The 27,130-nt window shown below is 45.0% G+C and overlaps 1 protein-coding gene across 3 annotated transcripts in view; it reads right to left on the bottom strand.

Annotated features, from left to right (window-relative positions):
- LOC122817622 overlaps positions 1-27,130 on the bottom strand; it is a 357,468-nt gene that overhangs the window by 122,046 nt on the left and 208,292 nt on the right. For all 3 annotated transcript variants that reach the window (XM_044090670.1, XM_044090672.1, XM_044090671.1), the window contains 2 exons: positions 25,540-25,609; positions 18,091-18,220 (listed from right to left, as the gene is read on the bottom strand). In XM_044090670.1, coding sequence (XP_043946605.1) covers positions 18,091-18,220; positions 25,540-25,609 — 200 coding nt within the window. The remainder of the gene's footprint in view (positions 1-18,090; positions 18,221-25,539; positions 25,610-27,130) is intronic.

Consider the following 27,130-nt stretch of genomic DNA (forward strand, 5'->3'; position numbering starts at 1 on the left):
AGCCAACTAAGGGAGGAGGAAACTTTTAGATTATGGTGTGGTTAGGATCCCTTGCAGCACAGCAGTGGCAAACCCTGCTCGGGATCTGGAGTACAATGGTAAGTTATAATGCTTGGCAAATGTATGCACGGAGGTCCAAGTAGCCGCCTCAATAATGTCCTTGGTTGCCACACCTCGTAGGAAGGCTGTGGTAGTGGCTGTTGCCCTTGTAGAATGAGGCCTTATGTTCTGTGGAATTGGTTTTCCATGGAAGGAGTAACAGAACCGTATGCAATTTCCTATCCATTTGGAGATTGTCTGTTTGGAAATTGCTTTTCCTTCCCTTCCTGTTGCATAGGCTACAAAAAGCTGGTCAGTTTTTCTGCTACTTTTTGTTCTGTCCAGGTAGTAGCGTAACTGTCTATGGACATCCAAGGAATGCAGCATTCTTTCCCCTCTGTTTTGTGGGTTGGGAAAGAAGGTAGGTAGGTGGATTGCCTGGTTTAAAGACACTCTGGATATCACCTTAGGCATAAACGTAGGATTAGTCCTCATGGACACTCTATCTTGGTGGAAGATTAGGAAGGGCTGTACCGCCATTAGGGCCTGAAGTTCAGAGACCCTCCTTGCTGAGGTTATTGCCAGTAGGAAAGCAGTTTTCCACGATAGATGCTGTAGGTCCGCTGTAGCTGCTGGTTCAAAAGGTGCGAGTGTCAATTTTTCTAGCACAAAGTTCAAATCCCAAGCTGGCAATGGTGGTTTCCTTGGAGGTTTTACATTCTTGATTCCTCTGAGGAACTGCCTGAGTAAAGGGTGTGAAAAGACAGGTGGATCAAAGCTATATTCTGCTGAAATAGCTGACGCATGTATCTTGATGGAGGAATAGGACAGGCCTGTATGTAGAAGCTCTGCCAGATACTCCAGAATGTTAGCCATATCTATAATTGACACATCTTTTCCTCTTTCAGTGCTCCAAATGACAAACCTTTTCCATTTTCCTGCATAGTTCCTTCTTGTTGAAGGTCTGCGGGCTTCAAGGATAATGTCTTTAACCCTTTGGGAAAGTTCTGGGTTAGTTGCTGCTATGTGATGTTCCATGCAGTCAGTTGCAACGTTTTTAGGTTTGGATGTATGATGCTGTAGTTGTTTTGAGTTAACATCAAAGGCATCAGGGGTATTGGCCACATGTTGTCCCGAGACATGCTCCTCAGTAATGGGTACCAGTGTTGTCTTGGCCAGTTTGGAGCTATCAGGGTTATCCTTGGACGTTCCTCCTTGATTTTTAGTAATACCTTGTGTATCAAGGGAAGAGGTGGAAATGCATATGCTGTTAGACCTTTCCAGCTGAAGGAGAGCGAATCCACTTTCCATGCAAGTGGGTGGAATGTCCTTGTGCAGAATTTTTTGAGTTGGTGATTGAGAGGGTAAGCGAATAGATCTATCTGTGGTCTTCCCCATTTCTTTGAGATGGTCTTGAAGATGTCCGGGTGTAGCATCCATTCGTGGGCATCCGATGTGGTTCTGCTCAATATGTCTGCTAGAGTATTGTCCTTTCCCGGCACAAATATTGCCTGTAACTGGATGTTGTAGCTGAGTGCCAGGTTCCAAAGCTCCAAAGTCATTCTGCATAGGGGGTATGAATGAGTGCCTCCTGCTTGTTGATGTACCACATGACTGTGGTGTTGTCTGTCCTTATCATCAAATGGCCCTCTTTTAGAAATGGTCTGAAATTTTGGATTGCCAGTTTTACTGCCAGCATTTCTTTTAGGTTGATGTGCAGGTGGAGTTGATCCTGCGCCCACAATCCTTGTACGCATTTGTCCAGCATGTGAGCCCCCCATCCTAGGTCTGAGGCGTCTGTTGTGATGGTCTGGCTTGCTTGATAGCTGTGAAAGGGTAGGCCTGGGTTTGACTGGCATGCTTGTGCCCACCATAGGAACTCCTGTTTTAGGCATGGGATTAGTGGAATTTCTGCTTCTAGGCTGTGCCTGTGTTGGGACCATAAATTCCTTAGGTACCACTGTAGTTTTCTCATATGTAGTCTGGCATGTGGAACCAAGATTATGCATGATGCCATGTAGCCCAAGGCCTGCAGGACTTTTCTTGCTGTTAACTTGTTCTGTTTTGTTAGAGCCAAGAAGTAAAGAGGGAGTTCTTTTGTTTTTCTGCGTTAGGAATGCCATTTGTTTTACAGTGTCCAATTCCGCCCAGGAATGTCCTTGTTTGGGATGGTATCAGCCTTGACTTTTGTAAATTGACTGTGTATCCCAGTGCTTGTAGCAAGTAAATGACCCTTTGTAAATCTGTTGTCAGCTTGCTTTTGTTGTCCCCTTGTAGCAGGCAGTCGTCCAGGTATGGATAAATTTGGATTCCCTGTAGTCTGCAGTGGGCGATTAATGATGCCAGGCATTTTGTGAATACTCTGGGCGCAGTAGATAAGCCAAAGGGCAATGCTGAGAATTGATAATGCTCTGATCCTGCAAGAAATCTGAGGTATCTTCTGCAAATTGGTCGAATGGGGACGTGCAGGTATGCCTCCTTGAGATCTAGAGTTACCAGCCAACACTCCTTGCCCAGCATGGGAAGAAGTTGCTGTAGGGTCAGCATTTTGAATTTTGGGACAATGATGTATGTATTTAAGGTGGACAGGTCGAGAATAGGTCTCCAGCTTTTTTCCTTTCTTGGAACTAGGAATAGTCTGGAGTAAAATCCTTTGCCTTGTTCTGTTATTGGCACTCTTTCCACAGCTCTCATCTTTGCTACTTGCATTATCTGCTGTAGAGCTTCTGTTTTTTTGATTTGGAGGCAGGTTTGGCATTCCTCTTTTGACTGGTAAAGTGTGAAAGTGGAACCGGTAACCTTGGTCTATGGTTTGCAAAATCCACTTGTCTTTTGTGATGTAGTGCCAGTTTTTCGAAAATAAGGTTAATTTTCCGCCTAATGGAGCTGCTATTTGTTCCCTGGTAGGCGGATGTAGAGTTAAGTCACTGTGATTGTGCTGTTGTAGTGGTAGTGGCTGAGTCTGTGCCTCTGTTATTACCTTGCCACTGTCGCCCTCTGTAGGCACCTCCTCTGGATTGGTTTCTGCCTCTGGAACGCCTATTCCTGCCCCTTTGGGATCTTGTGGAGTCAGGAAAGGACCAATTTTTGGCAGGCCAGTTCCTGCTAAACCGTGGGGGCTGAACCTGCAAGAAATCTCTAACCGATTGAACAGATTTTGCCTTTTCATCCATTTTCTTCATTACCTGCTGGGCAGGTGTACCAAACAAACTGGTCTTATCCATAGGAGCATCTAATAACTTAGCTTTAACATGATCCGGTAAGACTTGTTCCTTCAGCCATGCATGTCTTCTTATCACTGTGCCAGTCATGGCTGATCTAAATGAAGCCTCCAGTGCATCATAGCCACATTTTAAGGAATGGTTACTAACCTGTTGTATGTTATTTACCATTTCTAATACATATTTCTTATCTATAGAGTCATCAGAGGATAGTTTTTTAGTTAACTGATCAAGCATAAACTCTTGGTATTGTATCATGTGAAACTGACAGTTTAAAGCTCTAGCTGAGAGAGTAGCTGAGGTATAAACTTTTTTGCCCCATCTGTCTAAAGACCTGGCTTCCCTTTCAGAAGGAATAGGGTTTTTTGCTGTGGTCGAGGCTACTGCCTTAGGCCCCTGGGATATAGTTTCGGGGTCCGCAAGTGGGGCCTTGTAAAGGTGATGATGCGTGTCTGGTACCCTGTAAAATCTGTCTGGTTTGGCAGGGGCTGGAGGTAAGGAATCTGGAGCAGAGCAGACATCATTAAAGGCATCGTCCACAACAGAGAGGACAGGAGGTATAGCTAAGGGCCTGTGTTGTGGAAGGTGCAGAAAAGTCCTAAGTCTTTTTCTGGAATCTGAGAAATCCTGTTGCTGCCATTGGAATTGTTCTCGCATGGCATGTAAGGTTTCCCCAAAGGAGAATTCTTCTGGCGGAGAAGCAGCCGGAATGGATTCTTCAGCATCTGAGTCTTCATAATTGGAGAAAGGAGCCTCTGGCTGGTCTGTAATATCTGAGTCATCCGCAGAATCATCAGAGGACACAGGCTCGGGGGGCTCTGCCCTAGGTCTCTTCTCTGGGGGCTGAGAGGCCCTGTCTGGGTGAGATTGAGATCCCCTGATTAAGGATATTAAATCTTCTGCCAGAGTAAGCATTTGTGAACTAGAAGTAGGCCTGGTTGAGGGGGGTTTAACAGGCACTGATTTAGTAGACTTGGCTGCTTTAGCCCTGGCAAAGGCCTTAATGGACATGGCTGCAGGAGGCCTAGCAGCACCACGTGCTGGGGTAGAGACATCCAAAGGGATGGTGTCTGATAATTCACTAGAAGCCACTGTAGTAGGTAAAATTTCAGAGGCCGATTCAAGTAAGGTAGCAGGAACCTCAGAAGTAGTCAAAGATTCAGCTGTGCTTTGATCAGTTTTCTCGGTTTCGGCCGAAACCGAGACACTCGCGGTTTGCTTCACCATGGTTTCGGCCGAAACCGTGGACCGCAAGTGTCTGTCTTTATCTTTGCGTTTCTTAACCATTTGTGTAGTCGGAGGATCCGACGGCATAATGTACGCAAATTCTGAACCGAAAAACTGTTCAGCAAACTCCGACCGACGCCTAAGCGTTCGTCGGTTGAAGGAAGCACAGGCCGAACAGGCTGCTACGTCGTGGTCTGGGCCTAAACAAGGCAAACAGTAAGAGTGGAAATCTTTATGAGGTATTTGTTTCCCACAAGTTAAACAGTTATTGACTTTTTCTGACATCGGCTGAGGCAAGAAAGAGTCCCCAACGGGGTACTTAGCTTTTAGAAGTCTTCGAAGTAGTATTCGGTAGTAGAAATCTCTGGATCCGACCGACCGGCACTTGCGAACAGCTTCTGCTTCGGGCGCCACGCGGCAAGAAAGACTGAAGAAAATGGCGTCGGCTGATGCCTTTATACCCGGAGACCAGCAGAGATGACGTCGGGTGAAGTGCGACATCAGCCGAAGCCGGACCCAGACTTTGGAATCCGGCCGACTGCAGGGCTGCCTGACGACAGGACAACCCAGTTGTTATGACTGCAGATGCATCCATGAAGGACATCAGCAGATAAAACAATAAGTAGGCTAGGTAAAAAAATGCCGCACTGATCATCATCATTTGCTAGGGAAACTAAATACCTTTTAAGGGATAGTTTGAATTCAGGGAGAGGAGGCCCCCACACCATGGAGCTTAAGATCTAAAATGCTGAATACTTGACATCTCCAAACATGTTCTTGGAAGTGCCAACAATCCTATGGGTGAGGAGCAGAATGACCTACCTGGACAGCATGAAACCAGGAGCTGCTCCATGCATTATGTAGGACTAAATAAACTAGCTATAATATCTTAATGGTGATACTAGTTCAAATTTACAGTCTTAGCAGAACTGCAATTATATAAGGGTATCAGAGTATATTTAATTAATTGAGCTGTAGAATTCTGACCCATACGATCATCTCACCACAAGGAATCCCCAGATAAATGGAGTAAAGTAATCAGGGTAGGAAAACAAGAAGGCATTGACCATCACTGAAAGTTATTTAATGAAGAAGAGGACCTGGATGGAGAGGTGAAATTGGAGCAAAAAGGAAAAGGAAGTTTTGTTTCTAACTGAAATCATCCTCAAGCTTGGTTGGGTCACTTTAAATGGTGGGTCCGTTGTTTGCTAAATCCTATCAAGGCAAAACTGATAAATGACGGTCATAAATATCATGGAAAAAAATAATAATAAAAAGGGAAGGCACTCATCCCAGGATAGAAAAGTGCACAGCCCTGACAAAGACACTGAGGCTGGTACAAAGACTAGTGCAAAGTTCTTCAAGGACGATAGAGATCTTGCCACTGTGTTAGGCCCTGATCCAACAGATATTTAAGAGGCCCAACTCTGGCAATAAAAAAAAAAATCCATAAAAAAGTTTTATAAACTGGGTTAGCAGGCAAGATGCCTGGAAACAGAGAAATGGACACTTGAGGACAAAAAAGAAATTATGTTCTGTTTTTTTTTTCCCTATATGCACCTTACCCAGAGTTCCCAAAAATGGGTTACACTGCAACAGCAAGGGAAAAAACAGAACAGAAAAAGATGTCCGGCACTACAGATGCCAATTAAAGGACATTAATTGACCAAATTAAAACAAAATATTTCGAAAAGAAAAAAAAATTCCCCAGGCAACATTAAAGAGAGATGAAGAGAAGCAGTGAGACCTAATATGGTGCAGTTTGTATTCAGAAAATAAATCAGTGTTAACTAATAATTGCAAAGCAAAGTCCAACATATTTGAAAATACATATAGACAAAGACACCCGGAGTTGGTAAATGTTACAAAAAAGAATAACAGCAAAGAAGTCTAATGTAGTAACATGAAAAAATAATTAAAGAGAAGACCTGCTGGATTGGATAGAAACAGATAAATATAATAATATGTATGAGAGACAGAGACCACCAAAGATGAATAAGACATGGACTGTCAAAAAGATTAAGCCAAATTAATACAGTAATTGGATGTATAAAGATAGAGCTACACAATGTAACAGAAAACATTCTTGTGCTGCAAAACTGTTAAGACACAGTACTACCAAGAAAGCATAAAATCCTTTACCACCAAATTCTGTGCACATTCTGTTCACATGTGAATAGTTACATAGCTGCATCTGTCCTGCTCTAAAGCAAATACAGTGCCAAATTCAAAAATACCCATATATGGTAGAAAGCAAATGTAAACATGCTCTACAACAAGTGAAAAAACTCATTACACACAATAACTGTAACTACGAAGATGTCAAAAATACTAAGCAACTCTGGTTCCTGATTAAATCAACCATAGTTAGATATGAGGTAAAAATAGCCTCCCAGGCAAAAGACTACCATAAAGCTGCCTTTAATTGTGCTAGAAACCTCAAAAAGAATGCCCAGTACTGCAAAGAGCTAATAGTAATTGCTATCGCATACACAGGTTCAGAGGACAGTGCCAGTCTACTATCGGATAAACTTAGCTCTAACTTCACCCCCCCCACCACCACATTCCCAGATCACATACCCACCATATCTGTAAACCCCAGTAATCTCCCAAAAACAAGTCTTCAAAGCATTTTCCAAATCCATTGAAGACCAGTGCTGTTCTGCATCTGGTCAACATACCAGGTTGCCTACTGGGTTATGGAGAGGATTATTATTGCTAATAAATAAGGACATAGGCAGTTACAGACACTTGGCCAAAGCCAGTTCCCTTTTTTCAAGGGCAGATCCTGCCTGCTTAACCTGGTTGACTTCTTCAAGAAGGTTACTTGAAGCAAAGGATGAGGGAAAATCAGTACACAACACATGCCTAGACTTTGCAAAGGCATTCAGCACCATCTCACACTCGGGTATTGTCAATAAACTATCCCAGCTAAATATTACTTGCTACACAACTGAAAGGAAAGCAAGCTGTCTCACTAACAGAACCCAAGAAATTAGGATAGGTGGTTCTGTCTCTTCCAAAAGACCTGTCACTAGTGGTGTACCCCAGGTTGAGTCACTGGGCCACACCTACGTATTTGACATTTACTTCTTACAGGTTAAAGCTAATGTGAAGAGTTTGTGTGACCAAGTTTGGAGAGGACTGTAAATTTGGTGCCATCATAAACTCTCCAAAGGACAACAAGACCCTCAAAGAGAACATTTACTAAACAAATTGATGGTGTTATAACCATGAACTAAGTCTAAATGCCCCAAAATGTATAACTGTCTCCTCTGGCAAGCATGGTGTCCCTTATAGCTATTACATTGACAACACATACCAGGAAATTGATTCAATAGTTTGGGACCTGTCAGTCTATGTGGATGACAAACTTGTCTTTTGTTCACCATGTATTCAGTATTGTAAGAAAGTTAATTTTTCATTACACAGCTTATTAGCAAGGTTATCCATCTATGGCCAGAGATGTGACCACTAAACTTTTGGCACTGATTAAGCCAATAATGGTGGGCAAGTTTATATGTGTGCCTATCTTATTATAGTAATGTTTTTTGCATAACCTTATATTTCTACTGAGTCTGTTCCTGCTGTTGTATTTGTTGTGTTTCTGCTGTAAATAGAGCTTTCAAATTTGTTTTACTTTATTTACTTTTTTGTACTTTTTTATTTTTATTTGTTTTTTTTATTAATTTAATGTATCTTCCTTCTGTAAACTGTCATTCTTATGTTACGCGCCCGAGTATTGAAGTTTCGTGCAGTGATGCAAACCTTTCCTCTGTGTTAATCTGTATGACAATAAAGTTTACTTTGACTTTGCCAATTTAGTATGCACTTGTCCCAACACTATGCAACCTGAATGACCACAGTGCTTTCTCACCAAGAAAATCAAGGGACTGAATCAGAAAAACTACATTTTCCATCTCAAAGCCTTGTCCCTCTTCTAGGTATCATATAGGCTATTGAGGGAAGATCTCTGCCTCACACCAACAGTCTCAACAGACCCTGTCCTCTCTGATCTACTGCACATCCACAAGTCCAGTGGTGGAATAAACACCTACTGAAGAGATCTTAATCTCTTCTGCAGCGTAAATAGCACATGTTGGAGGGAGAGAGAGGTATCACACAGAATACTACTTTGGAAATGTCTTCCTCGACACACAAAGCAACGTACTTCTCCTACTCTATTCAGACATTATTATGATGAATGGCTAGGAAACGGCACATTCACCTCTGGTTCAGAATACTTGTACCTTATGGATAAGGGGAAGATGTAAATGTTCTGCCCAGCTCCAGGCCCATCAGCAAAGTGGCAGTGTACAAAGTTCTGTTTCCATACCCAAACGCATGCTAACACTGCACCAACTCTTTCATCCATACTCAGCAACACTGGGGCACTGCTCAAACTTCTGTCTCCATACTAAGAAACATTGAGACACTGTACAAATGTCCCATCTTCATACCAGCTAACATTGTCACAGTGCACAAACTCCTGTCTCAATATCCAGCAACACTGTGACACAACACAAACTCCTGTTTCACTACGCAGTCACATAGTGACACTGTACCAACTCACTGAGTCATGCTATACAATATTGTGGAATCATATTAACTTTTTTTCCATACCCAGGAACACTGTGACACTCCACAAACTCCTTTAGCCATGACCATCAACACTGTGACACTGTAAACCTCCTGTGATCATACCTAGCAGTACTACATCACTGTACACTTAACTCTATTCACAACAAGACAGGGATAGTAATAAGTTCCAACTTTATCTATGTCCAACAATACTGTGACAAACTCTAGCATATATGCTCAGCAAGTGTTACACTACACAAAGTCCTGTTTCCATGCCTGGCCACACTGTGACACTGTATGATCTCCTACAGCCATGCCCAGATACACTGCAGCACTGTACAGCTCCTTCATATCCAAGAGCACTGTGACATGTATAAGTCCTGTATCCACACCCAGCAACACAGGAATGTGTGCAAACTCCTTCAACCATACCCAAGTATCAAGTGAATAGTGTACAACCTCTTGTGCTGTACCCATCCATAAAATGAACACCGTACAAACACCTGTCAGCAGAGTGAGCAGCACCTCAGTATCAGGGTGGCATCATCTCATCTCTTACCATCTGTTCACTACTGCCCTGCCACCTACAACACAGGTTAGCAACGCCTTGCACTAGTGACAGGGCTGAAGTGCACAACACTACTCCTGACTGCCCCCTCTTTTGAATAAAGCCACCTATCTGTTATCCTTCAGTGCGGTACTAAGGTTTCTTTTTGGGGGATAAACTCTTGGCTACGCTTGTAAGGGCCCCAGGGCCATTAGCCTAGTAACCTCCTATGATCCTATGAATAGGTTGTGGATTGAAATCTAGTTCACCTTTTAATATTACTTAGCCATTATTGTTCCATGTGTGAATACTTTATTTAGTTCTATTAACCCGCTGGTCCTGCTGGCCCATTAAGATGGAACAGTTTTCAGAAATGACCCAAGACAGGGAGAAAAAGAGAGATGAGAGAGAGAGTAATGTTCTGTAAAATAGTACTGTAGCCAAATTATAGCTCAAATAAAAAGAAGTCTAACAAATCAGCTGCAGCTTAAGTTCTGATAATTTTACTATGATGAACCATCAAACAGTAGCACATTATGCCCAGGGTTGAAATAAAATGAAAGACATGAACAGTGCTATAATAAGATATAATATTCAAATGCAGACAGGAAGTCTCACGCAGACTGCAACAGCGCATTATCGTAGATACATTTCTCCTGCTTAATTATAAAAACCTGAGCTTCAAAGGATGCATGAAATCACAGGAGTGTGAAAGGTACAACATGTACTGGCAGACACATGCAGGTCTGAATCATCCACTCCTTTAATTTGGAGCTAAGATGTACTGAATTCTGTCTAGAGTAAAGCTTTACTCTGAAAGACTAGTATAAAAAAAGAGACATCCCATCAGGAAGACTTCAGTACTTGAAATAACATTGTTTAAATGTACATTAGACATATGATCTAATCTGTAACGGACCCTTTTCAGTAACAGCACAGCCCATAGTCAAAAAAGAATACCTTCATGCATGCAATCATTTGGGCACGCATAATAAATCAGTCAAGATATCATAAGAGAAAGCTGCAGTTGGTCATAGAACTACCATATCTTAATATGAGATTTCAGTAACTGTTACTGAATTGATGAATTATACATTTCAGTGAAAAAAAAATGGAAATAAGTACAGGAATGCTGCCCCCCCCCCAAAAAAAAACAAAATAAATAAATATAAATAAAATCCACCTAAAATCATCTATCCCCCCCCCCCCTACATCCACACATGACCTCTGTACCTTATTCAGTACTCAAGGAGATGAAAGCTGATTGCAAGGCCATTACTGTATATCACAGTGGAAAACTTTAGAACAATGTTGCTATTAAAAAGCTCTTCCATTTTGCAAATAAAAATGAGCATATTTGTATGCCTTATACAGCAGGGAAGAAGAAAAACAAAACAAAAAAAGAAAAGGAATAAAAAGGTTACCAAAATGGTGGTACTAGTCCCAGTTGCAGCCCAGAGCATATATTTATATAAATATAAACAGAATATTTTGTTAGCTTGTAGTAATCCAGAAAAGGCAATATAATGTAACCCACTGACTCTGAAGGATCACAACAACTACACTCTACTGCCCTAATCAATGTGTCATCTGTGACCCATCTCAGACAGGAATGGCAGTGCCATCAGATGGCTGGGGACAGACACTGTAACTAATTAGAAGTTATGTACTTACCATAACGTTCCATCTGAGTAGGTGGATTCATTTGTCTGCAACCTGTGGGTATGGATCCGATATCGGATCTGAACCGGCATGGTTTATCCAGCTATGGATCCGAGGTCCTAGCTCCTCCCCTCACCCATAATGCCCTGTTCTCCCTACATGACCTCAGATCGAGTTTGCCCTGCACCAACTACCCTAACCAAAGGGTAACACACCCTATGCAGGAAACTGACAAGGCCAGGGGGATAGGAGGGCGGGATGGTTGCAGACAAATAAATCCACCTACTCAGATGGAACATTATGGTAAGTACATAACTTCTAAATCTGAAGTAGGAGAATTCATTTGTCAACAACCTGTGGGACAGAGTCCCCAGCTACCTGAATCTTGGGTGGCCATCATAGAAGGATATTCCGGAGCACCGCGGAGCCAAAGGATGCTCTACCTCTAGAAGTGACGTCCAGCTTGTAATGAGTAATAAAGGTATGAGATGAAGCCCAAGTGGCTGCTGAACAAATGTCATCCAGAGGAACCCTAGACTTAAAGGCCGCTGAAGTAGAGACAGACCGGGTCGAATGAGCATGGACTCCCTCCAGTGCGGGCCTCCCAGAGGCTTGGTACGCCAACAGAATACACTGAGAAATCCAGCGTGACAAAGAAACTTTGGAAATTGGTTTACCCAGATTGAATTTGGCAAAAGAAATGAACAACTGGTCTGATTGCCTATGACCAGCTGTCCTATGAAGGTAAAAACGAAGCTGCCTGTGAACATCTAAGGAATGCAGCTTGTATTCGCCTTTGTTTTGATACTTAGGGAAGAAAACAGGGAGGTTGATGGACTGATTAATGTTAGCTTCCGAAGCTACTTTAGGAAGAAAGGAGGGATTGATCCTTAGGAACACCCGGTCCGGATGAAAAATCAAATAAGGCGGTTTCATGGACAGGGCCTGAAGCTCTGAAACTCTCTTAGCCGAAGTAATGGCTACCAAAAAAGCAGTCTTAAACGACAAGTATTTAAGATCGACTGTGGCCGCAGGTTCGAAGGGGGGAATAGTCATGGCCTGAAGTACCAAGGAAAGATCCCACGGGGGAACCGTTTCTTTGACAGGGGGTCTGAGCAAAAAGGTGCCTTTTAGGAAGGTTTTGCATAACTTAGCCGACATAAGAGGCCCTGAATCGTGTCCAACATGGTAATGAGATATGGCCGCCAGCTGAACTTTGACCGTGGAACTACTGGCGCCATCATTAAAGAGAGTAGTAAGGAAATCTAGAACCAAAGGAAGGGGAACCGTGAAAGGATCTAGGTCTTGCCGCTCTGTCCAAATGGAGAAACGCTTCCATTTACTGCGGTAAATTTTTCTGGTAGAGGGCTTGTGGGCCGCTACCAGAATGGCCTTAACTGGGGACGAGATACGGGAGTCCTGATTAGGAGTGGAACTGGAGCAGCCAAGCAGTCAACTTCAGGTTGTCCAGGTTTGGAGTTGGCAGGTTCGACGGGTGTGATATCAGATCCGGAATGGGATCTAGAATCCAAGGTGGATTCACTGAATGAGACCTTAGGTAAGGGAACCAGATCTGTCGAGGCCAGAACGGGGCAATGAGGATCATTCTGCACCCCAACCGAGAGGCTTTCTGAAGTACTTGTAGCATCAGAGGTAGAGGGGGGTATGCGTAAAGAAGACAGGGAGGCCAAGCATGCAACAGAACGTCTCTCGGAGAATCCCCTGGAGGGGGGATTAGAGCGAAAAAATTGTCGCACTTGGCGTTTAAAGAAGAGGCAAAGAGATCGCAACAGGGAGTCCCCCACTGTGCGAAGATACGTTTCGCTACTTGAGAATTGAGAGACCACTCGTACTGGGAGAGAATGGTGCGACTGAGCTTGTCCGTTAGGATGTTGGTCTGACCCGGAATATGCGTTGTGATGAGAAAGCGGTTGGTGGAGATCGCCCATTCCCACGCTCTCATGGCTTCTCAGCATAAAGGGTAAGACCTGGTACCCCCCTGTTTGTTGATGTACCAGACCACCGACATGTTGTCTGATTGAATCGCAATTGTTCCCAGGGGAAGGAGGGCGTGAAGTGCTTGCAACGCCAAGAGCACCGCCCTCATTTCCAGAACAATGATATGCAGGGAGGTCTCTGAATCGCTCCACGTGCCTTGGACCATCTGGCCCGCAAAATACCCCCCCCCCCACCCGAGGCGGGAAGCGTCCGTGGTCACCGTGGCGAGAGGGGGAAATGCACAAAAGGGGCGGCCCCTGTGGAGGTCTGGAGAATGGAGCCACCACAAGAGAGACCGCTTGCAAGCCTTGCTGATTGCAATGGGATGATACAGGGGGAGGGAGAGAAATGACCATTGCACCTGAAGTGTCCATTGAAGCACCCGCATGTTGAAGCGGGCATGTGGAAGAAGAGTAATCGCTGCTGCCATAGACCCTAGCGCCCTCAGGACCAATTCCGCAGGTGTTGAGCTGGAGTGAAGGATGGCCCGCACCTGCAGTCGCAGCTTCCGAACCCTGTCGGTTGTGAGAAAGGCTCTTAAATTTCTCGTGTCTAACCTGGCTCCTATAAATTCTATTGTTTGAGTAGGGACCAGGTTGGACTTCTCCATGTTTACCGTGATGCCTAGCTTGGGAGCTAGACGAAGGAAGGAGTCTCTTGCCAAAGATAGTAGATGCCTTGTTGGGGTGGTGAGAAGCCAGTCGTCTAGGTACGGAAAGACCTGCACCCCCTGAAGCCTCAGGTGGGCCGCAACCACTGCTAACACTTTGGTGAACACCCTGGGGGCTGTGGTGAGACCAAAGGGAAGGACCCTGAACTGGTAGTGACTGGCTCCCAGCCGGAAGCGAAGAAACCTCCTGGATCGTCTGTCCATCCGAATGTGGTAGTACGCATCCTTGAGGTCTATAGAGCACATCCAGTGATTCTCCCCTAGAAGGGGGAGGATGGACTGCAAAGTGACCATCCGGAACTTCTCTTTGGGACCTGACAGGTTCAACAGGGACAGGTCTAGAATGGGTCTTAGGTCCCCCGTCTTTTTTGGCACTAAAAAGAACCTGGAGTAGAACCCTGATCCGATCTGGTCTGGGGGGACGGGCTGGATGGCTCTTTCCTCAGCAGATGGCCAATTTCTGCTGAAGCGGCCTCCCTCTGATCGGGTGGAACATCGGGGAGGATTTTTAACTTTGGGACATGAAGAAAGGGGATCATGTAGCCTCTGGATATAATCTGAAGTACCCAGTGGTCCGATGTAATGGACTCCCATGCCGCTAGGTGCTCCGAGAAACGTCCGCCGACTGTCTCCAGAGTGGAGCAGTCGGGCAACCCCTCAGGGTTGCTGCGTGGGCCGTTCAGAGAAGGGTTCTCTGGACCCAAAGTTCCTGGGAGCCCCTCTGCCCCTAGGGCGGCGTCCTCCCTGTCCTCCTCTGCCGCGGAAGGACTGGTTGTCCGGAGCGGGTTGGGAATGCTGCGACTTCCGGAACCACATCTTCTTCTGGCCCTTTTGGTTCCTAGAGTAGGACCTCTGGGGCACAGAGAAGCGGACTCCGACGGCAGACAGCGTCTTCCCATCCTTCTCGCTCTGAACCAAGGTATCGCGAACCGTCTTGCCAAAAAGGGCAGAACCGTCAAAGGGGGCGTTCGCGAATGACGCCTTGAAGGGCTCCGTAAAATCGCAGTGGCGGAGCCAGGCCTGCCGTCTTGTGACTAGGCCCGCTCCCGCAGCTCTAGCTGCTCCCTCGGTAACGTGGGAAAGTAACCGCATAGAGGTGTTAGTCACAGAACGAAGAGTGGCCATACGGGTGGAGTGCATAAGTTTGTCCTCCTCCGATATGGACTCTGGGGGGGGATGCAGCGTATTCCTTGATAAGATCTCGCTGCATCCTAATGACGTGTGCCAAATAGTTGAGCGCCCTCACTGAGAAGGTCTGAACTAAAGATTCGCTTCCCCAAACGGTCCATCATCCGAGACTCCTTGCTCGGGGGATGGACTGAGGGACTCTCCTGGGTGAGTTCCCTCTTAGTGGCTGCTGCCGACAACATGGCATCTACCGGGGGTCCCTTGCTCCAGTGGGCACGGTCAGCAGGGGGGCTAAGGATCCTGTCGGGCCTCTTAGGGATTGGCTCCACGGTGTCCGGGTCCTTCCATGCCCTGGTGGTAATAAGGTCCACCAGGGGGTCGGCAGGAGGGGACACCCAAGAGGTAGACGGGCCCGCTTCAAATGCCTCCAAGAACACTGACTCGTCCGAGGAAGACTTTGGGGCAGACCACCCACCTCTGATCCGTAACATTTCCATGATGTCTCCGAAGGAGACATCCTCAGGGGGTGATCTTGGGGAGCCTTCCCCTTCCTCCAAGTCAGTGTCTTCGGTCAAAGACTCGGGGGAGTCTATGTGCCTCCTTTTACACGAATGCTTGCGAGGTGCTTCTTCGGGGTGGCTGTCCGAGGAGCTCTCACCAGCAATGTCCAGAACCACAGGAACTGCTTGGGGCAGTGAAGCGGGCTGTCCCAGTGGCCGGGTGATGGAAGCCTGGCCCAGAGCAGATGGGAGTGCGGGACGGAGCCGAAGCAAGGGCCGGAGGTCCGGATGCCCTCAACAGAGCCCTCTCTACTACATCAAAGGCCGAGGGGGAGCCGACTTTCGGATCCTATTGTTGAGGCTGGCTCTCCCTCGGATCCGATGAGCGGATCGGAGCCGGTGCCGAGCCCCTCGGATCCGAGGGACCAGTGCGCTCCAACAAGGACGGCGCCAAAGGCACACTGAGTCCCTCGGATCCAAAGCTCGGGCCAAGGCTCCGAGAGGTCAGATCCGACAGACTCTAGGGCAGGGTCGGATCCGAAGTACCCAGTACTGTCGGCGCCGACTCACCCGCGGCTCCGAGGCTGCCCGGCTCCGAGCGCTCCAAACCCGGGTAGCGGGTCGGAGAAGGAGCAATGGGCTTAAAAAAGGGGGTCGAGCTCCCCCCTAGAGGGGGGGGAGGCAGGAACACTCCCATCTGCATCTGGGCCTGGATGAACCTTCGCATCATCTGGTTCAGATCAGCATCGGAGAGGCTGTAAGTAGACCTCGACTAGGCTACCGAGGTAGGCCTTGAGTGCTGCCTCGATAGCCTTGAAGGAGGTCGGGTCTCCTCATCCTCAGGCTCTGGTGAAAAGCACGGGGACCGGAGCCGAGGAGGGGGAGAGCCAGCAGCCAGAGAGGCCGGAGGAGAAGCCCGCTTAGCCGGCGGGGCCGAAACGGAGGTCTCGGCCCGCCGCTTGTGGTGCTTCTCTCTCCGGTCCTTTTTCCTGGCTTCCCTCTCCTCCGACCCTTTGGCGGGAGTTTGAATCCCGGGTGGAGGAGGGGGAGCAGGCAAGGCAGGGACTGCCGAAGCAGTGACCACCAAGGGGGCGGGGGCCGAGTCCGGGGCAAGAGTCCCACCAAGACCAGCTTCGACCTCCGCTCCTTCAATGCCCTGGGGTTGAACCCTGCACAGATTGAACACCCTGAAGTGAGGTGTTCAACCCCAAGGCATCGAACGCACCGAGTGTGGCCATCAGCAGGGGAAAGCTTATGGCCACACTCGAGCACTGAAAAAACAGCCTTTGGGGCCTCAGACATCACTATTTTTTTTTTTTTTTTTTAAATAGTAACAATAAACTAAAACACTCACACAAAGGCCCCCAAAAAAAAAACACACACACCAACTACGAACCAGCGAGGGGAGGGTAAAAACTATATTAAATTAACCCAAAAAAGATATAAACAGAAGGGAAACCTATAACTTTCACTCAAATTTAAAGTTTTAAAAAATTTTAAAACCCTTTAATAAAGAATACTATAACTTAGCTTTTGGAGCTCTAACAACCCAGCCTTTACCATGCGCGGCAAACTAGATCTGAGGTCATGTAGGGAGAGCAGGGCATTATGGGTGAGGGGAGGAGCTAGGAGCTCGGATCCATAGCTGGATAAACCATGCCGGTTCGGATCCGATATCGGATCCATACCCACAGGTTGCTGACAAATGAATTCTCCTACTTCAGATCTAGTTTTATCCAATGACTTGTATGCACAATGTTTGTCTTTTCGGCTTTTCCCCGTTAGGGGTCGCCACAGTGGAACTCCGGTCCGCTAGTGATTGACAGTAGATTTTTTTTATGGTGCTGAGTTGCCAGCCCGACGCCCAACCTTCAGAGAAGGCACGCCCATTCACGCATGTCTTTCGAAGGCCACTCAACCGTGGGGAGGACATGCAGACTCCACACAGAAGGCACTCCAGCCGAGAATCGAACAGGAAAACCTCTTTCTGTGAGGCAACAGCACTACCGCTGTACCATCGCAGCTTTCTAGGACTAGAATATATTATTATATTATACAGTGCGATGGACAACACTGCAATGACAAACAGCCATCCTTTAGTCTACAGAGCACCTGTAAGTCAGGGCAAACATGTTTACTTGTTTTCCAACTCTGCAGAAGAAACATTTGCATACCATTGCTCATGCTCATGCACCTCTGTGGCTGCAGTCCGATGTATGAGTGCAACTCTGAACTTCTCTCAGTGCACCCCTGCATGCTGCCCCCCCCCCCCAATAGCAGTACTGCTGCAGAGCCTGTTGCCACCCATTATGTTCCACACACAAACTACTGGTGCACTGTAATGGTTCTCAACTTCAGGGCACTGGTTTTGTTCCAGTGAATGGAACTTCAAGCTGACTAGTGGAAAGCTAAATTACGGGGTCACTGTCTGTGGTGCAATTCATTACTGAAACCCGTTTGCTGACCATATCTATGCTCTCCCCATAAGACTTTCACGGTTTAAAACATTTAACTCACACAGAAGAGAACTATCAGTATAGCTCCTGCTGCCAGTGTAGGGTATGTGTGGTGATAGCTTCTGCTGCCGCTGCCTGCAGGTGAATACGCCTCTTGATTCAGTCTTCTCACTTCCTTGCTGTAGTCTTGCCTATCAGATGAAATTAAAAGATAAAGCATTAAGTTAAATAGTGAAGAAGATATCAGCAAAATGACTGTGTACATTGACTATGAGCTTATTCAGACAGCTCAAAATATTCATTAATATATTATGTGTCATTATCACAACAGCATGTATGCACGCACCACTCAGGCCACAAGAAATAAGACTTCAAAACACACTTCAGAAATTGCAGCACATATAAAGTTTGCACCAGAGCAGCACTGCCATATGATTTCTGTTCCGGAGACCATAAATAATTGCATTACAAGATCCTGTGTGTGTCTGTCTGTCTGTGCGTATGTGTGTGTGTGTGAGAGAGAGCGGTTACTAATGTTTAATTCCTCATTAACATTACTATTTTTGACAGATGAATATTTAAAATTCTTTCTAAGCGAACCAAACAATCTTAAAATGCAGTTTCTGGACTAATACATTGTGAGGCAAAAAACAACAATAACTGTTAACTCTTAACTTTGTTGCACCTAAAAATGAACCACCTTATACTGGGTTACGATTGGCAGTAAGTAAAATTTGACTGCCCACAGATGCAAATCCAGCCCTTCTTTTATACTGCCTTTATACAGCCTTCGTGAATAATTTGGTTTCATTGTGAAGGTCAGTATTTTTCTGCACACACAAGCACTGTATCTGAGGCCAGGACAGCATTAATTAGCCTGAATACATGCAGGTGTATGCAGTAAGAGCACTACAGCAGTGGCTATAGCCAGAATACATGAATATGCATGCAAATATCCAAGTGCAGTATCCATTTAAGATTTCATGAATCCAGCACAGCATCAGCTAGAGTCTGAAATCCTGCATATGGCTGTAACAAACCAAGTATGGTACTGGTCTGAAGGAATGCCTAGCTTTGTGCAGTGACATTACAGCATAGCATCATCCATCCATTTTCAGCTCAAGCTTTATCCAATTCAGGCTCACAGATACCTGCAGTCTATCCAACCAGGCAACAGGCATAAGGTATCAACCACTCTTGGATGGGATAGCAGTCCATCATAAAGCCATATGCCTACAAGACAATATGAATGCCTCCAATTTAGCTGCCTGCATGTCTTTGGAATGGAAACTGGAGTCCTCTGGAAAACCCATGGAAAGACAAAGAGGATATGCAGTCTCCACAGTGAAAGTAATCCATGTACAGTGAAACAGCAAAGACAATTATTACAACACTGCAGCATTTATATATATATATATATATATATATATATGTGTATGTTTATAAGGTATATCTTGCACAGGATACTGCTGCTGTGGAACAGACTCAGTCTCCCCAGCCATATAAATACAAAGATGTCCTTCCTTATCACTGTTGCATTATTCATCACATATGGGATCTCCAGCCAAGGGTGACCCAACATCTGGCCAGTAAATCAAAGCCTTTACATCCTCCCAGCACTGTATGTCAGATGTATGCACCTCCCGCAGGCACAGGACATAAAGATGATGCACACACCCTCAATACACAGATGATCTTTGCTGCCAGTCCGAACACCACAGCTGAACATCAGCCTGAGTGCCCTTCACTGAGCTGGTTTGTACCCAGTCATTTACAGATAAGTGCCCCACTGGGGCTCTTCTTTTCTTCCTTTTCTCTTTGGTACTGCTGCTGACCTGTTTAAGACTCTACAAGATAAAGGTCCTGTTATGCAGGATCTTAAACAAATTTTTGTTTTCCTCATTCCCAAATTTCAGTCCCACTATCCTTCTAAGTCTGTCTTTATTCTTAAGCAAACTATAGGGTTCCTACACATGTGTTCTCTGATAAACCAACCCAGACTTTTCAAGACTAATCTACCTGTGACGTATTTTCTCCCCCTCTCCCCAGCCAGGTTCCCCTGTCTCTCCCTGTCTGACAACAGATTACTTTAAACTCTTGGGTTCTTTCCATTATCTGTCATGGTTATTTTATGGTATGAACCCCCCCCCCCTCAGGTCTTTCTCAAGTTCTTCCAGATCAGCTTCCTCATTTCAGTGGTTCTGCATGATCTGTTGGAACAGGGTACCATCCAAACCATTCCAGAATCCAAAAGAGGAACAAGGTTTTATTCCAGAATGGTTCTGGTTCCCAAAAAGAGGGGTCAGGGAGACCTGTCTTAGACCACTCCTTTCCCAGCATTTTTTTTAAAGATTCCCTCATTCTGAATTCTTTCCCTCCAGTCTCTGTTTCTTCTCTTACTTCTACAGGCCTTTCTGGTCTACCTAGACCTAAACGATGTGTATTTTCATACTGCCATTCACCCTTTCTCCAGGAAGTTTTTAAGGTTTCTTTGTTTCTTTGAATCATTTTCAGTTCTCTGCTTTGTGCTTTAGTCTTTCTATGCCCCAAGGGTGTTCACTAAATGTCTGGCCCCTCTCATGGTCTTTTGCAGGCTGCAGAGAATCCAAATATTCCCATATCTGGATGATCTGCTTCTTCAGGCTCCCTCTCAATCCAGGTTTTTGCAGGATCTACACTTCATGCTACTTCTCAGTAATCTGGGATTCACCATCAATCTCAACAAGTCCGTTCTGACTCCTCAAGACTACATTTTTTTCTGGGTTGCAGAATGCAAACCATTCCAGTATTCACCTCTCCTCTTTCTCCCTAGGTTCTGTCACTGACAACTGACTTCCAGCCTTTGCTGTTCCATTTCTCTCATTTCTGCAACAGGATTTCTCAGAGCTTAAGGTTCATGGCATCTACCACTTCCATGCTTCCCTTTGCCAAGCTTCATACGGGGAAGCTTCAGTGGTACTTAAAGATGGTTTGGATCCAGCATTACCACCCTCTGGAGTTTCTGGTTCCCTTAAGACCTTGTTTCAAACAAGAGTTTCACTGGTGGATTCAGCAGATTTCCCTCAATCCAGGCCTACCTTTAAACACTCTTACCCCTGCTCAAGCGCTCACTGACCCTTCTGATCTCAGCTGGGGAGCCTTTTCCAACAAACTGAAGATTCATACTCTGCCACCCCTTCATCAGAGGTCACACTACGTCAACATAATAGAGATAACAGCACTCATTCTTGTTCTTCAGGCCTTCCATTTTATTTGGTCTCCAAGCCCTTTAAAGGTCTTTACAGACAACACCACAGTTGTGGATATATCAGCAAATCAACAAATGGGGGGGGGGGTTACATCATCTTTGCAGACTAGCCCTTCAGGCCTAGGACTTGGCTATCTGCCATTATGTAACCCTTCAGGTGGTCTACATCCCTTCAGAACATAAAATTGTGGCAGAATTCCAGGACATAACCTCATGAAAGCATGCTTCACAGAGAGGAGTTTCTGGGCATAGTAATTTGATGGGGTACTCAAGTGGATCTTTTTGTCTTCCCTCTGAATAGTCAACCTCCTTCCTTCTATACAGAGTCCCAAGTCCTCTGGTTTGTGAGGAGGACACCATGTCCTTTTCATGGAAGGGAATATTCCTACATGTTTGTCCACCTCTTCCTGTTCTTCCCAGAGTCTTACACAAGATCAGGAAGGCCTCTCCAAGATCTTGCTGGTGACTCACTTTTGGCCCAGACAGCTCTAGATTCCCCTTCCCTTTCACCTGGCCAGGGGCAGTCACAAGTTACCTCATGGAATGGATGATCTCACACAACATAAAGGGTCTCTCATTCACCTTCACTTGTCCAGACTTGAGTTGACTCTCTGGGTGATAAGGGTTTGATCTCTTTTAAACCCTACTTTTCTGAGGGCCTGGTTAGGGTTCTGCAGAAAGCCCGAAAATCCTATATGGCTAAATGAAAATATTTTCTGTTTGGTGTCACATCACCAAGATCCCTTCTCAGTGGAGGCTCCTTTGTTCTTTTCTTACTTGTGTGAACCACTCCATGCTGGCCTACCAGAGTGTTTGGATTAAGCTCACTTATCAACAATTTGTCTGTCTGCACTTGTAACCACAAGTGACCTCTCCTTTTGAGGTCAAACAGTTCCTTAAAGGCATCCTTAACAGGATCCCAAGAAAACCTATTTCTTCCTCTTTAGACCTCAATTTTGTCCTTGAAAATTTGACTTGGGCTCTCTTTGAGCCAAAGTCCTCCTCCTTACATGACTGGACCTAGAAAACTGTTTTGTTGGTTGCTCTTACTTCAGCAGTGACAGTTTCTGGGCTTCAGGATCTGATGGAGTGTCCTCCCTTTTTCATAGGGACAGGGTGTCTGCATACTAACCCTTCTTTTATGTCCAAGTTGGTCAGTGAGTTGTCTCTTAGTCTACACAGCTCCCTTCCTTTTTTTCTTCTCCACAATCTGTTGGTGAGAAGGTTCTCCACACCTTAGATTTACAGCTCAGGTATTATTTGAATAAGACAAAGGTTATCCACAAATCATCCGTGGTTTCTAAGCAAAACATCTGGATTTCTATGACAATTTCCTTCTGTTATTCTCTCCATGGTAAACAGCTTTCTGTTTGTTTGAGGTCTTTCTACAAGGTCAGTAGCATCTTCTGGAGCTTTCTTAAACGGGCTGGATACTTGATCCATCCCTAAAGCTGCCTGCACTTTCACTAAACATTACAAATTTGGATGTTATTTCCAGAGCCAGGGCTGTCCTTCATGGGTTTGTGGAGGGCTCCTCTGTGCCTTTTTCCTCCTCCCATCCTTTACAGTAGCTTTGTTAATCTCCCACATGTGATGAATGCTGCAACAGTGATAAGGAAGGACATTGTGCAGTCGTGTAAGATCTTACCCTAACAGAAGATATTCTCCTTTTCACTGTTGCAGTATTCAGTCCCTGCCTCCTGCCTCCACCTTCTGCTGGGAATAATTTGACCTTCCTGCCCTATTTCAATTCTGTTTCCTTTCTCTCTGGATGTCCATGTTCTGCTTTCTCTTGGGGTTGCACTAATTCTCCAGGGGCATTTCAGTTCCGAGTACTGATCTTGCATACATCACCTTTATGCCCCATGGTTTGGATGTGGATTATACAGCTGACTTACAGTGTTGGAGGAATGTAAAGGCCCCGGTATACTGGCCACACTTTGGGCTTTCCTTGGCAAGAGATCCCATATGTGATAAATACTGCAACAGTACAAAGAAGGACATCTATTGTTCATAAGTGGGTACTAGGCTATTGGCCCAAGGGCCTAAGTAAGCCTAGTCAACAAGGTTCCCTGGCTTACTCCACCCAAGAAAGTTATTTTCCTGTGACCCTGTTGGCCAGAGCCACAGAAGTGATCCCAGGGGTGTATTTCCTATTTCCCATCCACTCATCAAGATTTTTCTTGAAGAGTGCTAGTGAGGAACTTTGCTTGACATAGATGGGTAGCTTGATCCAGAGTATGGGAAGTGTCTGGGAAAGGAATCCATCCCTCCTGCATGTCCTGTTTATTGTGGCGGCAAGGATTAGGTCCCTAGAGTGTGTAGCTCAGAGGGATTGGGATTTCTTTAAGTGCAGCATGTCCAACAGCTCTGGGTTTGACATAGCTTTATATGGTAGACAGAGATCACCTCGGAGTAGGCGATACGCTACGGAGTAAAGCTGGAGTTTTTTGAGACTGTCAGTGTAGGGCATCTGTTTGAGGCCAGTAATCCTCTTTGTGAGTTACTTCTGTGGCCTTTCCAGCTGCTGCAGATGTCTTGTGAGGTACATTCCAAAAGCAGCGATGTACTCTATAATGGGTCTAATGAGTGTTGAGTACAGGGGAACAATGACCTCTTTTTTTCCTGGATGAGAACCCTTTTGTGATGAGGTGTGCCATGTAGAAGGATTTCCTGACTACTGTGGTGATGTGATTATCAAAGGAGAGACCACTGTCCACCTGGGTCCCAAGGTCTCTTATCACACATGTTATGCTAAGACTTTACACAACTGTACTTTCTTCCCTGTCCATATTCAATGCAACTTAGATACATGAATGGGAAACATAAAATTTACACCAGGACTGCCCCCTATATTACGTACTCATGGAGAGAGGCAGCTCCTAAATGCTTTATCCCATGAATGTGTCCCCTCAGATTATCTATGATATGATCCCAACAGTTATTCTCATTGGGGGTAGTATATAATTAGTGATCATGGAATGGGTAAAGCCAGTCTATAACCAAATGGGTAGGTTACTTTGAGGTCATAAAGGGAAAGTGACTAGGCCAAACATACCACAGAATTTGTTTGGACTCACTGCATGTCTGTGGTTAAGCTGCCTGAGTAATGGTGGACAGGTTCTGCTAGCACAGAAAGGAATGTAATGAGCTCAGCAGTGTCCCAGCGTGTGTGTACAGCAATGCAACATCTACAGTTACAAAATAATGCATAAACGCACAATAAGCTCAGTAGCACATGATGCAGAGTGTAAAAATGGACTGTGCCTAGCACAGAAGAAAACGAATGCACTCACTCACACACCACTTTGTCAGATACATTGTCAACTCCTGTCCTCAGCATCCTCCCCCACCTTTCCCTACAAGGTTGTGTGTCCTCTGTTCAACGGTAGTTGCAATGTGCGGATGTTCTTTTCATTTAATCCTTTTGTGAGTTTTCATTATTGTTTATTGCTATTTTTATCTTAATACTTGTATGTCAGGGGGAATGATCGGTACCTCTGAGGTATCGAACACGCATACAAGTGCAGTAACAGCAACTAAACTGAATGAGCATGTCTGCAACTGTAACAAGGAGCTAGTACAAGTTCTTTGCTACAGTTATAGTGACTTTATTTTTCTTTTGGTCCTCAACTCTGGATTGAGAGAATTTTCCTCGGGGCATTGAAATTGACTGCAAATATCTTTTTGTCATCCTTAATTTATCTACGGACTGAATCTGAAATTTGTCCCTTGTGATCAGTGTTCTACTCTGGTTAAATTATTTAAATAAGTAAATAATATTTTTGTTTGAATTCCAGTTGTTTAGTAAAGTCTTGTGATAAAGCACTATAATAAAACACGAGTTGAACTGAGCTGCATTGATCTATGATATCAGAATTACATACTCTTGAAGTCGTAGTCAGGGTTATGATGCTTACAGTGCAGTATGACGTCGTAGTCAGGGTTATGATGCTTCCAGTGCAGTATGACATCAGACGTAGCTTAAAAGCAACACTGAACACAGCTACAACAACACAGGAATATGACTTCATTTGTCCAGAAAAGATACAAACACACTAACCCCTCCTCCTCAAATAAGGCATGCAGCATGGTAGCTCAGGAATTGTGTCTGACTCAACTCTGTGGTTTCAGGTTCAATCCTGGGCTCTGAGCTCCAGTTTCTGTGTGTGTGGAGTGTGAATATTAAAAAAAAGATAAAAAAGCAGTCTGGTATAAAAGTTATTTTTGGTGTCAACAAAAGACTTGTGTGATTTGTCTTACGTTTTGTTTTTGTAGTGCTCGAGCTGTTGTGAAGCGTCTGAGAACTTCGCCTTCCACTCCTTCAGCTCATCTGGAAAAGAAATTAAAAAAGCCATCAGTTTAAAGACCTGATTTCCCTGAGGCATACTGAACTGACCTATAAAAGTAAAGCTAATTGGATCAGTGACAGTTAACTAACAGCAGTAATGCCAAGTTATGCCGCTTGATGTGCCTGGCTAAATCTGATAACTGTCCATCAACACTGCTGTGATGGCGCCTCAGTTACTGGATGCTGCCCTGAAAGGGAAGTGTGTTACTTCCAGAGTACTGCCAAGAAAGGAAATCAGAAAAGTTCTGAAGCCTTTCTATGCTGCAGCAGCCAAGTGTTTTAACAAGCAGTGTGGCTTCTCATAGAGCCATTGCAAGAATTAAGTTTGTACAGTATCAGCTCTACAGAAACAAGTAGGAAAGTCATGTACTTAAGACATTGCACTGGATCCTTCACACGGCTAAACCCCTTGTCTTATATTTCACTGTTGTTCACACTCTCCTACAATTACAGCCAGTATAGCTCATCCCATAATCCTTCACATTTGTTACCTGCAAACTAAGGACTGATCTCCCCTTTCATATGAAAAACCTTTTGGTCGCCAATTAAAGCAATATTTCCTGTTCATATCTTATCAAATTCTTTCCTGTTCCTCTTCCAGTACATTCCCAGTGGCATCAGCAGTGCATATAATATTGTACGGGACAAGGCATTGTTATGATCTGTCCTCAACTCTCCCTAAAATATTTGCATTATATTTTACCTTTAAGCTGTATTGTAGGTTACCTCTCTGCACATGAGATACTGATCTTTAATATTCACAAATAATACAACTAAACAGCCCTTTATGGAGTTTAAATGACTAGAGCCATTTGTTTATTAAGCCAGTTAGATGAGTTGATATTCATCCAAAAATTATCCAAATCACTATTTCAAATGAGGTACTCACCACATAGGTGGTTTCCCAGATTACCCTACACAAGGGGGATTGCACATCGATAATTGGCCTTGCTATTCACCTTATTATGAGATATATTCAATTTCCAGCATGAATCAACACATCCTGGGTCCCCTTACCTGCTCGATGAGGATTGGACTGTACTGTATCATCCTCTCACTTAGATTATACTCCATCTTGGTGAGGATTAGACTGCACCGTATCCTCGTCCCTCTCAGATTACACCTCACCTTGGTTAGGATTAGACTGCACCGTATCTTCCTTCCACCCATACTACATATTCTGGGCTTCCTTACTGCCTTGGTGAGGATTGGACTGTACTGTACCCTCCTCCCACCAAGATTACACATCCTGGTTCCCCTTACCACCTTGGTGAGGATTGGACTGCACCATATCCTCCTTCCAACAAGATTAACAGTCTGCCTTTGGCATAAGTGCCTTTTGCTCATGACTGCACAGCCAGTTTACCGCCTTCCACTGCAGAAGATAAAAACGCTATGGTAAAAACAGGCAATTCCTTCTCAACTCCTTTTGCAATCACAGATGTGGGTCAACATGTCCCTCATCAAGCTGACTGGCTTAACCTTACATGTATTCACCATATA

Source organism: Protopterus annectens, chromosome 13.part0 (assembly GCF_019279795.1).
Source record: "Protopterus annectens isolate FY-2018-M chromosome 13.part0, PAN1.0, whole genome shotgun sequence".
Classification (NCBI taxonomy): Eukaryota; Metazoa; Chordata; order Ceratodontiformes; family Protopteridae; genus Protopterus; species Protopterus annectens.